Here is a 13,216-nt window from a genome sequence, read left to right on the forward strand (position 1 = left end):
ATACGCCACTTGCGGTTCGTTATATTTGATGGGCTTCCGTATTTAGCTGCTGATTTGAAAAATCTGGTTATCAGCGTTGATTGACTAAGAAATTTTCATTCGAATCTTAATAACTGCACAAGAACGTTCTGTTGTTTCTCTTTCAAGTGTTAAACGAGTCACGCGATCATTTAATTTTTGAATTATTTTAAGCTCTAAAGAAAAATCAATTTACTCTGAGAGAACGCATTCAACACTGAAATTGACCATGATTAGATATATAGTTGAATCAAAAGAACAATTTAGTAAATTTACATCAAGTAGAGTCCTTTGCACTACAGAGTTTTAGAAGTATTTTTATAAAGTAACCGCTGGAAGAAAACTAGTTTTCCGTTGTGAAAAATCGGTTGCCTAAACCGCAAAGCCTTAAACAAAAGGCTCAATTACCCTGTATAGTGTAGTCTGTATAAGTGTTTTCTGTCCTGTATTTTCTAAGCAGTTATTATTTTCTGTGAACCTAAATTATTGACCTTAACACTCATTTCTTACTTTCTTGTTAACAGCTAATTAATAATTTAACTTTTCTTAATTTAACTCTTTTAAGAGAATCCAACAAATAACGAACAAATGCGTAGCATGTTCGGACAAGAAGATCTGCTGTTGCCGTAACAAAAAAAATCGGCTTATTTTAGAATTACTTTTTCAGATCAAATTTAATCTGAGAACGAATCCAGCTGCTGAAGTCTGCCATCAAATATTTTTGTATGAAACAAAATTTGTTTCCAATATTGAATTTTCCGTATCCTTAAGGTACTCCTTCTGTCCTATATTTTCTAATACATTCCTTTTTCCCGTTATTCTGACTTCACCATAAAGTTGTTAATTAATAGTTTCTGGTTATCAACTAATCGTAGAACTAGCGGCTGTGTAGAAGTCGACTGGCGGCGGTTCTATTCAAATCTTCCGTGGGTTGCCTGCGCACTCCTGACTCAAGGCTATATGGAACCAGATCCCATCATCAATTGGGCGTTACAGTTTATCTCAAAAGAGAGTGACCCATCAGTGGACCTTGATTTACATTGCACAAGGCACTTGGTTATGCTCAGATAAAAAAGATTTAATCAAATTCAGTTTTGCATTCATTATTCGTGTATTTTTTCAACGTTGAAACAGGGATTATTAAGTTAAGCGGTAGGTAATTCAGAAATGTTTTAATCATAAGATTGGCACTGAAACAAACTAACTCATATAATTTAAAGATAAATATCAGTCCCAGCACCGACACAACTAATTTTCCATCAAGAATTGTGAACAACATCTACCCCATTTCCTTTCGCTATTAATTTTTTTTTTTATTATTCGACTAATGATCAGGAGGCTCCGGTAGGCCCGTACTCCAGGATATTCCAAAACTCCAGCAGGTCCAGCTTCTAGAAATCATTCTGATGCTGCTGGACATATTCCTATAGAAGTTAGTAAAATTGGTCAGACTGATAATTGGACAATTATAACAAACGAAGCTCTTGTAAGTTGTAAGCCACTGATAGACATACCTAATGTAGTTAACAGGGGTCCCAAGCCCAGGAGGCTTATAAGCGAAACTTGTCTGGCAATAGCTTCAGATTTTCCTTTCAGATCATTATTGTCCTTGGCAAAAATATCTTAAATGAAAGTAAAAAATAGTTGATTAACTCTAATTCGATATTAAGTCAATTTGTAAAGCTTATACAGTTATAAAAATTTCTTATACTATTTTAAAAGCAACATTTAAATACCTTGGCGTTGAACATTTTCAGCAAACGGTTGATGGTTGTAATAGTAGTAGTTGAAATAAGGGTGAACACCATGCGGATAGGAATTTAAATTCTTCATCCGTGTTAAATCATGCATTGGAAATCGATTTTGGCCCATGGTTGTCATCGCCAGAGAAGCAATAAGGAAGCAGTAAAATACCATGCTGATTGAACGGGACATCTTCCACAAGTCTGTATGTTTCAAACTCCAATCTTCGTCTTTATATACTTTTTACTTTTTAGCAACTGACGGGCGAGGCTACATTTGTTTTTAACCCCATCGGAATAGGAGGTGAACTGAAGTTCGTTACCTTTATCCTCCCTCTGTTCAAATTGAAGGCCAATGTTATCAGTCGATCGATCGGGTGGCTATAAACGGGTTATCCAAATCACGGGTCTTCTTTTCAGTTTATTTTTAGATATAATTCGGTTTTAATGCTGGCGGTTAAACTTGCTTTGAAATTGTTTCTATAAATATAACACGTAATGAAAAATTGCCAAAAAAGGGTGTGGGATCCTTTGAGCGAAGATCCGATTGATTCAAGCTTTTCGTTTTGGACATGTAACTATGGTAATTTTTTTTTCTAATTTAGTCCCCGAATTAAGACCCCCTGAGAGAAGAGAAAAATCAAACAGTTGCAAAATCAGTAGTGTAATCATGATGACACCGAAACCGGTATTTTTCTAACTATTTTAAGTTCAACACTAGGCTTCTCGGCGACAATGTTTATCAAACGCAATTTGATTAAACTTGAATTTTGATTTTTCCTGATAACATTTATTTCATCGGTAGGAGTGTGGGCCTTACATTTTACCTCCATTAACCAAAAAATTGTACAATAAAAAGATTACATTAAACAAAATTAGGATTATTAAGTTAATTCATATGATTTTGTATTAAATGTATCAAATGTCGATCGTAAAATTAGTCGAAGATTGCCAAGTGAAGATTGAGCCATCGAGGTAAATGACATTTTATTAAAAATCTTTAAATTAGGAAATAAACAAATAAGTTACAAAGTCTAAACTACTTTAATTGGAGGTGTCGATGGCTTCCTCGTTTCCGTGTCGTCATCACAATGACTGTAGGGCCCAAACTAAAGAAAAAGCTCTGGCGAGAATTTTTAGAGTATATTTACTTAATTGTATAACAATCCATTTCCGTCCAAGTCAAGGTAAGATGGTGTATAGACATAAATTGCAGGTACATTCCAAATCATATAGTTTTCGCTTTTGTTGTGGCAAAATCTTTAGCTATAAGGATAAATGTGTGCTTTATATGGAAATTGTTTTATTCACGAAAAGTTGTTATCCAAGGTTCAGATCAAGTCTACAGGTGAATCTGATTGATCAAGGCTATAAAATCAAAAAAAGAATATTCGAGTAATCCATAAACTCTCACATAGCCAAATTGATTGTAAATAAATTTTTGTTTGACTTGTAAATGACTTTCAGCAAAATTTCTGTTTTAATTGTGTTGTGTGTTTTTACAACAGCAGTCTCATGTTGATGCCAAAGCAGGAACCACCCAGTGCGCAGATCTGCCGTTCCCTCGGCAGTTCCTTGCATTCGCTGCTCTGAATCGGAAAGTTTGCAGCTAAAATAATTCTACTTCAACTTAATAAAGACTTGGCAAAGTTGGATCCACCTTCTTTGAGCTTCAATGTTCTAGAATTTTAAGTATTAAAAAAAAACGATAAGGACTTAGTTACGATGGCATCCTCTGACGACACACCACACTCACAGTATTTAAAAATAAAAATTGACGAAGTTGAGTTTCAACTTTCAAATGTTACATTGACAAAAATAGAAGAAAGAAAAGACATTTTTAAAAAAATACTGTTTTTTTGGACTGGGTTTTGCTGATTTAAATTTGGCATCGCCGCTTCCTAGTTCTCCCAAATGTTCGTCTGCACTCCTCTGCAGTGCAAAATTGAAACTCGTTAAAGCGTGTTGAGCAGTAATTTACTACAACCTACTGGAATTTAAAATTCAAGGAGTTAAAAAAATTAAAAAACTTTCAACTACTTTATTAATTTATTTAAGTGGCTACTACTTACGTTGTTTAGTACTTAGGGTTATGAAACAGTTAGGCCAAAGACTTGTCTGGGGAGCCAACTCAGTTCACGTTGTTGTGTTTAAGTGCGAACTATTTAATGGTTTGATTCTAGTGAGATAGAGATTGTAGAGTTGTGCGTTGACGTAAGATGCAGAAAATTCAACTCATCTGAGCCAACACCACGACATTCATCAAAATGGAGGCAGCTGGTAAGAACTATTTGTACCTGTCGCGTAATTTCAATTGCCATTTTTTGACTGATGACGTGCCCAATTGGCATGATTGATTCGTACGACACGATTGAAATGAAATGAAAATGTAGGACTTCTATTTTTTTTAAATGGCCGTTGATTTTTCGTCTTTTCACCGCGAACGAAGGCGTTTTATAGATACAAACCGGAAATTTGGTGTGTGTATTCAGTAAGTTAAATTGCATTCACTGACAAATTTTCGTAAAGAAATACCCGTTCCTTAATAAATTGGAACATGAATGAATTACCTTCCCTTCTCCCTTAAAATCCCCCCCCCCCCAAATGTTCGTGTCGCATTTCGGTTCGCGTCGCCGATTAGATTGAACCTCAGAGGGACGCCACAATTTCCTCCTCCAACATGAAACCCGAGAAATGGGTGTAGGGGTAATCAGGGTAATCGTCATACAAATACGAAATGGTACCTCCAATCTCCACCCAGAGTCGATCGCCTTTTTTCAAGTTCAGCGTCGACTGGAGGGTAAACGGACTATATTGTTCAACGGGGCCGTTATACTCTGAAACATTACTCGACCCAATCAGATTCCCGTTCAAGAAAAGAGAAGACCAAAACGAAGCAGCAGATAAAGATGAAAGAATCGCCACTCCCGTGAAAGAGAAAAAAATAAGTTCCCGGTCGCGGTGCCGTGAATATCCCCAATGTCAAATTCATCGCATTTCCCTCGTTTACCCCCGCCGAATCGAACGTAATCGGAGTTGATTTTGTGCCAAAATCTGCATTTCTCTGGACGGAGAAATAGACGGGCGCCGATTTGACGTCGACGTATCCAATCCATTTCTGAAAACCTTTTCATGAATTAGAAATGCGCCATTAATTATTTTTATAAAGGATTCAGAAAAATTACCTTCGTCGCCGTCGAGTTTAGTGAAATCGCAGTAAACTGATTCCATTTTCGCCGATCCCATGACGGAATAAAATCCGTTCAAGGTGTGGCCAATTAACCACAAATCTTGGCACGACTTTGGCAGTCCACTGAAAGTCACTGTGCACACGAGTCGGCCCAGCGTGTGGACGCCGGATGAAGTTTCCAGTTGAGTTCGTCCGAAATTCAAACGAGTGACGGGCAGAACATTTTTTGTCGGTAATGACACCTGCAAACAAAATTAATTTTATTCATCTTAATTCTGTACAAAAGTGGGAACTGTAACTCACCGTCGTCGACTAATTGAAGTGGTGAAATCGTGTCACAGTTGCATTCCACCGCTGAATCGACACAGTTTCCATCAATTCCGCACTGGCAGGTGTGAACTCCGTCCGTGTTACTTCCGGCCCAAAAGTATTTCGCATTTCCTTCTCTGTCGTTCCACCAGGAATAGGCGACGCCATATAACTCGAATGGGGCATAGTTACAATCGTACTAATAATAGAATTAAAAATTAAAACGTGAAAGGAAAAAAATCAATTAAACTAATCAACTGAAACTGACTCTAATCGACTGATGACATTCAGTGGATAATTCAATCAAAGTTTTTATTTGTCCCATTGAAGAATTGTAGTTGATGGATCGTGAATAACATCCGGCATCAGCGCAGTGGCCCACATTTAACAAGCGATCCACGAATCAAGTAGACCAAAATCCCGGAGCGGCTTTCCAGATCTAAATCCGGAAAAGGCCTTAAAAATATAAAAAAAATATAGTCATGTTCGTCTCTGCACGCCGGATTTACCTGCGTTTGCAGAAAGACGAAATTCCCGCCCGTTTACGAGATATTAAGCGTTAAAGTGTGGGTTTTTTTAATTTTGTCAGAAATGGGGGGGTGCTTTTACATCGCTTTTCGGAAAAGCAAGGGAGCTAGAGTAAAAACTAATTTTATAGAAAGGTTTATTGCTATGTCAACCACCAAAATCCAAAAGGAATTTTCTTTCCGGATTTTATTGGTTGAGTTATGACTAATTTCCTGAGAGGCTCATTTTTCCCTTTTCCCTCTCTGTCAGGCAGCCATTTTTATTGTACTCTCCTCCGCGCCCCTTTTTTGGTTTACGACTGTCTCTTATTTTCAACTTTTCTTTGCTTGGTATTTGTTTCTGTAAATATTTCTCGTAACTCATCTTTGAAATTTTTTATTTAGATAACCAGCATCCCGTTTAATTGGAGAAACTTCCAGTGTCGGCCTAGTTAAGGAGTTCTCTTCCATTCCCCTTTCTTTAAATGTCCTCGTGTACGCCCATGCGAGTGTGGGTGTATTCACGAGGACTCCCTTTTTCCTATCCCACCTGGTGGAGTCAACTTTTCAGCGGATGGATGGAGCACCTGGGATGGATGCCTGGCTGTATTTCCCAGGCTCAAAGGTAGGAAAAATTAATCTCTATTCTTCCTTTTTGACAATTTTGGACAAGGTGGCGTTGATTTCAAATCGTTGCGGAGTAGGCCTACGATTTTTATTCCTGAGCCATATAGTTGGCTGAAACTGAACCCTTTTTGTGACCTTTTTGTATTTCTCAGTCAGGGTTCATTATATAGCTCACGTGAAGCACAACTGCAGATCAGGCATGTTTTTGTACCTCACAACTTATTTGTCTGTGGGGTAAACAATCAAATTCAGAAATATTTGAACTTGAAACACTTGAAGCAAAGTGAAACTTGAGCCAGCATTTATTTCACCAAGAGGGTCTTGCCACCATTCCGGCACTTCCTGGTTTGTGTATAACTATTATACTTCTTGTATATGTTTATTTGCCATTTTGTTTTGGCCGAGAATTGGTTTGCGCAACTGAATATCACAAAAAATATTGGACACTTTATAATTTTAATTTGCTATTTTATTATATTATCACCGCCATCAGGTTACTGTTTTACTTCATCCAATTGGTTTCATCTGTAGTGCAGAGTAGGTCCCAAAGATTCGAAGTGTTTTACCACACAGACTGTGAGTAGCTCAGACTCTGTAACTCAGTTCACATGTTTAAGTTTAAACCATTCAACTGTTTGATCATTGTATTAATAATGAGATGGAGATTGTAGAGGGTGACGTCAAAGTAATTAGTGAAATTATCACCATTGAGACCTCAAACTATCGTGAATGACCGACCCTGGCACCTTTTGTGTAATTTTAAGCTTCGATCGGCAATCAAATTGAATTTTTTTTTTATTATTTTTTAATGGGGGAGGGACTAATCAAATTCAATCCCCTGCCCTTGGTTTTGTAGATAGACGCGTGAATTTGCGTTCAGCCATGCACTACCGTGTGTGCATTGAAAAATATTTATTTGCATTCCGGTAAAATTTTCGTAAAGAAATTTCCACCTCTTAACGCATTGGAGTCGATCGAAAATCTTCCCCTTCGTACAATCCTGCTCGCAATCCTTCGCCCGTTAGAAAATAATTGAAGTGAAAATAAATAATTTCAAAATAATTATTCAGTGTAAACCCTGTTAAAGGTAAACGAGACGTGTAGATTTCATAGATTTTTTCGTTTCTCTCGGTCGACTTTCACATGAATTCCATTTTTTTACAAGTATATCTATACTTTTTCTTCTTGTTGAAATAAATATAGCTACGTATTTAGAAATAAAGGGAAAGTATTTGCTAGCTTTAACTTGACTTTGCCGTGTTCACTTTAAGAGTAGAAACAATTTTCCCGAGTTGCAAAACCGCAAGTTAATGTTGTTGCAGTTAATGCAGTTCACAAATTGATTCAATTTGTAAAAAAAATTCCCTTTTTATAACTCTGGTTCAAATTATAGGCTATCGAGATTTTATCAAATGCAGAGTTCTCATATCTCATCAAGTTACTTCAAGACATCAGTTTTCCACTTCCAATGAAAGAATTAAATTTTTCTTTATTTAATTCTTAATTTTTTCTGGGCAAAATTGTCGACTGATCACGTGCCCCAATTCGCATTAACAATCGTTCAATTAGCTTTTACGACCTGATTAAATTAAAATTGAAATGTTGGTCTTTCATTTTTTTTTAAGCTTTGCTTTTTTGTTGTCATTTTCACACCGAGCGAATAGATGTCGCGACTGTCCATTTCATGCGGTTGTGGCGGGTGAAATTCACATTTTGAAAATCAAATCGGGAAAAAAGTGAAACTCATCAACTAAAGATGAACGAGATACGTAGGGAATATAAATGTTTTATTCTCGTGTAGATTTTATTAAATTTCGAGCTGCGATAGGAAAAAAAATTGATACATTTTTTATTTTTGGGTGGATTCACATCCCCGCCTTTTATTTTTGCAATAGGAAAGCGAATTTGTGTTCAGCGTGTGGTTTAGCCACGTGTAATTTTGGAATTGTTTTCGAAAAAATTTGAATAGAAGCGATCGAATTTTTATTACTATTACTATTTTTTCAGTCCCTAAATTTGTGTGGTTTTTGTTTGAATTATTTTGTAATTTTTTCCTCTTTTTTTAAAGTATCAGCGTTAATTTTATGTGATTTCAAGCTGCGATCGGCACTTAAATTGAAATTTATTTTTTATTTTTTAAAAGGGGGGTTTATCATCAAATCAAGTCCCCTGCCCTTGATTTTCCAGATAGACGCGTTAATTTTCCTTCAGACATGGAAAACTATAATATACATGAAACTGTGAAAAAAATTTGAAAAAAATCCGAACCGTTATCGAATTAAACGTGAATGCATTTTCTCCCATTTTTTTTTCTAACGCGCTTTTTATAAATCTGGCAATCAAAATTGGTTCTTTGATGGTCGAGTCTAAAGTTTTGCAGATACAAACTTGAATCGGTTTGTGTATTAGGTAAATGTAATTGCATCCATTGACAAATTTTGGTACAGAAATTCCTACCCCTAAATGAATTAGAGTCGAATGCATTATCTTCCCTTTAAATTCCCTTCCCGAAAATTGCGTGTCGACATAAAAAAAATGTTTGGGTCGAAAATGTTTCTTGTCGCCGATGAAGTTGAACCTCAAAGTGACGCCCCAATTTCCTCCTCCAACATGAAACCCGTGAAATGGGTCAAGTGATTACCGTCGTCACGCAAATACGAGGAACCAGTATAATCAATCGTCACCCAGACTTGATCGCCTTTTTTCAAGTTCAGCGTCGACTGGAGGGACAACGTATTATATTGCTTAACGGGATCCTTATTCTCTTCAACAGAACTCGACCCGATTCGATTCCCGTTCAAATAAAGATGAGAATAAAAATAAACATCATCTTTAGATTCAAGATGAGCCTGTCCCGCGAAAGAGAAAAAATAAGTTCCCGGTCGTGGTGCCGCGAATTTCCCCGATGCCAAATTCATGGCATTTCCCTCGTTCACCCGCGCCAAATCGAATGTAATCGGAGTGAATTTTGTGCCAAAATTAGAATTTCTCTGGACGTAGAAATGGACGGGCGCCGATTTGACGTCGGCGTATCCAATCCATTTTTCAAATCCTTTTTACAACGATAGAAATAATTATTTTTTTCCCCAATGAAATGATAAAAGTATTTACCCTCATCACCGGGGAGTTTAGTAAAATTGCAGAAAACCGATTCGATCATTGCTGATCCTTTGATGGAATAAAATCCACTCGAGATGTGTCCCGCTCTCTCCAAATCGTCACAAGATGTCGGCATACCGAAATATGTTGGTTTGTTTTTTACTTCTGAGTATCCGATTAAACTTTCGAAACCTAAGTGAAAGTAATCGATTTCATCTATCGGCTAATACGATTTGATTATCAGCATTTACGATGTACCTGCTTCACTAAAAAATTTGGTGAAATTGCAGTAAACATTTTTTACTAATTCGTCTTCCATGACGAAATATAATCCGTTTAGACTGTGGCCGATCCGCCAGAGATCTTCACATGACGTGGGCAATCCATTGACGGCGATTGATCCACTGCACTCCAATTGTCCCAGCGTGTGGATTCCACCTCCAAATTGAGTTCGACCAAAATTAAGGCGAATGACGGGCAAAACATTTTTGTCCGTTATGAGACCTGAATTTTAATAAGCAAATTTTTAAAGAGGAAAAAACCCAATTTCCTTAAAATAAAATGTTATGGTGAGAGGAAAATGATATTTAAATTTACCTTCATCGACTAATTCATCTTGTGATGCCTGGTCGCAATTGCATTTCAACGAAGAATCAACACAGTTTTTATCAATTCCACACTGGCAGGTGTGAATTCCGTTCGTTTTATTTCCTGCCCAAAAGTATTGCGCATTGCCGTCCCTGTCGTTCCACCAGGCGTATTGGGTGTTGTCGTATTCGAACGAGGCGCAGATACAATCGTACTGCAATAATTAAGGAAATTAGGGGAAATTCGTTTCAATAACATTAAAAGAAAATTTACTTTGATGAACTGATGACATTCAGATGATAACGCGATTAACGATTCCATCTGTTTCATGGACGCGTTGTAGTTGATTGCCCTGGAATAACATCCAGGATCGGCGCAGTGACCCACGTCAATGGCAGTTTCACTGTCGTGTAAAATTGAAGTCGATCCTTTTTATGAAAAATAAATAATTAAATAATTTTTGTTTAAAAGAAAAGATTTGATTTTAATTACCTGATGCCATATTGCAGTAAACGTAAATTGGGTCATCACCGACACCTTGGCCGTCCGGGTCAATCCAGTGCATTCCGGATGGAAGTGACGGATTATCCGCACGAAGTTCTCTACATGTCCTCGGGATTCCACTCCTTCCAGTTGATTCAATTGCATTTTCAACATTGTTGAAAATTGATTTTAATCCAGTGACTGAAATTGGAAGTTCAGACGCTTTTAACTGGGTCAACATTTTTTCTTGATCCTTAACTTTAGTTTCAAGTTGTCCATTTCTCGTCTCAAGTTGCGTCACTTTTTCTTCCATTTTAACGTTTTTTAACTCCAATTCAGAAACTTTTCCCTCCATTTCCGCATCTTTTGCCTCCAGTTGGACCACTTTTAACTGCAAACGAAATTGTATCAATTAAACGAACTAAAGAATAATCATAGATCATAAAAGAATAAAAACTAAATTAATTTATTCTCAAGTAATTTACCTTTAATTGTAGAATTTCTTCTTCAATGGAAAACGCAGCACCGGTCGGCCCAGTCGTCCAGAACATCAAAACCATCAACAAACAAATTCGGGTAAAATTTATCATTTTCTTCAATAATAAATTTCTATTAGTTTTTAGCTGAATGTTTGAATTAGATTCGACTGAACTGCTGCGATCTATTTCAATTTATATGGCCAACTAATGCCACCTCATCGTTCGGCTAGTCAATTTACACAACGAAAATGATAACGAAATTTAAAAGCAAATATTTTTTTTGGGGAGGAGGGGGGTTTACAGTGAGGAAGGAAAATGTCGAAGAGTTTATTATGTGATAAGGATAAAATGGTCGAATTTATGTCGAACCTTTTGTTGTTGCGTCCAACTTAAAGGTTAGTTGAGAACAACGGGTCTTCCGTCTTTGTGTTTGTAAATAAGAAGATAAGTTTTCGATTAGAATTTTTAAATGTCAGTTTAATGTCATGGTGTTATTTGTTTTCTACGTGGCTATGGACAATCTCCTCTTTATTGAACAAGGGGATTAACTTGCGGACTGGCCAAACAAGGAAAGAAACAGAAAAAGAAAACAAACAAATAGATATTAATTATTGACTCGAATGAACTGCAATTAGTTTAAAGGAAAAAAAAGACTCGTAAACGAAAACAGAGCCATAGTGGCCTAGCATCTGTAATTCTGTATGCAGAAGAAATAGGTTGGCGCTCCTTCTGTCCTATGTGTTGTCTGTTGTCTGTTGTTGTTGTGTATTATTGTAAGAAGAGGGGGGGGGGGGAAAGAACGATTACATGTATAAATTTTGTTTACAAAAAATTTAAATCTTGTATTCTCTTAGTTTGATTCAAGGCTGGCATTGATGTTGAGAATTCGTTACATCCACTTCACCATTCAAGAGATACCAGACGGCCAAAGTGATACAAACCAAGTTAGTTTAAATAATTTTATTCGCATTCCTTAGTTTTCGGAAAATTAGACTGTGTTTTCAAACTGGACGTGCGTTTCAATTTTTACAGTTGGACCCTTTGTTGCATGTAACTGAAAGGTTATACTTGATAAATTGAGAACAACGGGTCTTTGTGTCTGTAAATAAGAAGATAAGTTTTCGATTAGAATTTGTAAATGCCAGTCTCATGTTCTGATGTTATTTGTTTTGTGCGTGGCTATAGACAATCTATAACATTTACTGAAGCGGGGATTAACTTTCGGACTGGTCAAACAAGGAAAAAAACAGAAAAAACAAATAAAAAAATTATTGACTCAAATGAACTGCAATTAGTTTAGGGTTTTTTAAAGAAAAATAAAAAGACTCGTGAAAGAAAACAGCGCAATAGTGGCATAGCGTGAATTTAGATATGCAGAAGAAATAGGTTCTTTGTCGTTGTTGTGTATTGGATTTTTTCGTGACATCAACCAAGTTGGTTTGAATACTTTTATTCATTTTTCAAGTAGTTGGGGGGTGGCATTGAGGCTAACTGGGATGGACTTAATAAGCAATAAGGCCTCGTGTCCCGACAATCTTTTCTCCTTCCTGCACAGGGTGGATTAATTGCGCACGTGGCAAATTGGCAATCGTTAAGAATTGCCCGACGGTTCCTTCAATAAGCTTAGTTTGGTTGATATGCAATTTATGTGCAGAAGAGTAAAATGAGAGAAACATTTATTTTTAGGTCGGATTGAAACCTGAACCCTTTACTATGGATTCCCCCGTTCTCCGCAATTTCAATTGCAGTCTACCTGAGCTGAGACATTTGTTTCCTGGTTGTTCTAGTCACGAAGAGCTTTACAATTTAAGCATCAATCAGGTGAAATACTTACGCGCCCTTACAACTTATCCGCTTTCGGAAATCTTACAACGTTCATTAATGACAATCTATTTCCAGACGGACATCTTTTGGGGTACTCTTGCCCGTTTGCGCCTGCGTTGGAACCGCGACTTCCAGCAAGTTTCGGATTGCAACATGGAAACGGGCTCGTTTCGTTGGTTCCTGGGAGGCCAACTTAATGTCTCAGGTAAAGCGCGATTACATTTAACATTTACTGAAGTGGAGATTACCTGGTCAAACATCCTGGTCCTGATCATCCTAATATCCGTTACCTGGTCAAACAACGACATGGTCAAACAGGGAAAAGGAAAAAAAAGTTAAGCATCAATATCA

At 36.9% G+C, this 13,216-nt stretch overlaps 2 protein-coding genes and 1 long non-coding RNA gene across 3 annotated transcripts; 1 reads left to right on the forward strand and 2 right to left on the reverse strand.

Annotated features, from left to right (window-relative positions):
• Positions 1 to 1,105: 1,105 nt before the first annotated feature.
• Positions 1,106 to 1,985, reverse strand: LOC124336535. Its single transcript, XM_046790383.1, has 3 exons — positions 1,755 to 1,985; positions 1,533 to 1,640; positions 1,106 to 1,442 (listed from the first exon to the last, which is right to left on the reverse strand). The coding sequence occupies exons 1-3, from the start codon at positions 1,951 to 1,953 to the stop codon at positions 1,417 to 1,419; spliced, it is 333 nt and encodes a 110-aa protein (XP_046646339.1). The 5' UTR covers positions 1,954 to 1,985; the 3' UTR covers positions 1,106 to 1,416.
• Positions 1,986 to 3,859: 1,874 nt separating this feature from the next.
• Positions 3,860 to 13,064, forward strand: LOC124336609. Its single transcript, XR_006917117.1, has 4 exons — positions 3,860 to 4,040; positions 11,060 to 11,138; positions 12,728 to 12,862; positions 12,941 to 13,064. It is a non-coding gene; the product is annotated as an uncharacterized LOC124336609 (long non-coding RNA).
• Positions 8,781 to 11,371, reverse strand: LOC124336149. Its single transcript, XM_046789838.1, has 7 exons — positions 11,048 to 11,371; positions 10,572 to 10,953; positions 10,353 to 10,507; positions 10,089 to 10,293; positions 9,750 to 9,995; positions 9,504 to 9,683; positions 8,781 to 9,444 (listed from the first exon to the last, which is right to left on the reverse strand). The coding sequence occupies exons 1-7, from the start codon at positions 11,150 to 11,152 to the stop codon at positions 8,972 to 8,974; spliced, it is 1,746 nt and encodes a 581-aa protein (XP_046645794.1). The 5' UTR covers positions 11,153 to 11,371; the 3' UTR covers positions 8,781 to 8,971.
• Positions 13,065 to 13,216: the final 152 nt, after the last annotated feature.

Source organism: Daphnia pulicaria, chromosome 4 (genome assembly GCF_021234035.1).
Source record: "Daphnia pulicaria isolate SC F1-1A chromosome 4, SC_F0-13Bv2, whole genome shotgun sequence".
Lineage (NCBI taxonomy): Eukaryota > Metazoa > Arthropoda > Branchiopoda > Diplostraca > Daphniidae > Daphnia > Daphnia pulicaria.

Bases quoted from the DNA above. Each gene is read 5' to 3' on its own strand.
- LOC124336149 (XM_046789838.1), bottom strand. From the start codon at position 11,152: ATGATAAATTTTACCCGAATTTGTTTGTTGATGGTTTTGATGTTCTGG. The intron at 9,684-9,749 runs GTACATCGTAAA...ACTTTCACTTAG, and splicing joins CAAATTTTTTAGTGAAGCAG to GTTTCGAAAGTTTAATCGGA. The intron at 9,445-9,503 runs GTAAATACTTTT...CGTTGTAAAAAG, and splicing joins TAAACTCCCCGGTGATGAGG to GATTTGAAAAATGGATTGGA.
- LOC124336535 (XM_046790383.1), bottom strand. From the start codon at position 1,953: ATGTCCCGTTCAATCAGCATGGTATTTTACTGCTTCCTTATTGCTTCT. The intron at 1,641-1,754 runs GTATTTAAATGT...CTTTCATTTAAG, and splicing joins TGAAAATGTTCAACGCCAAG to ATATTTTTGCCAAGGACAAT. The intron at 1,443-1,532 runs GTATGTCTATCA...TAACTTCTATAG, and splicing joins ACCCCTGTTAACTACATTAG to GAATATGTCCAGCAGCATCA.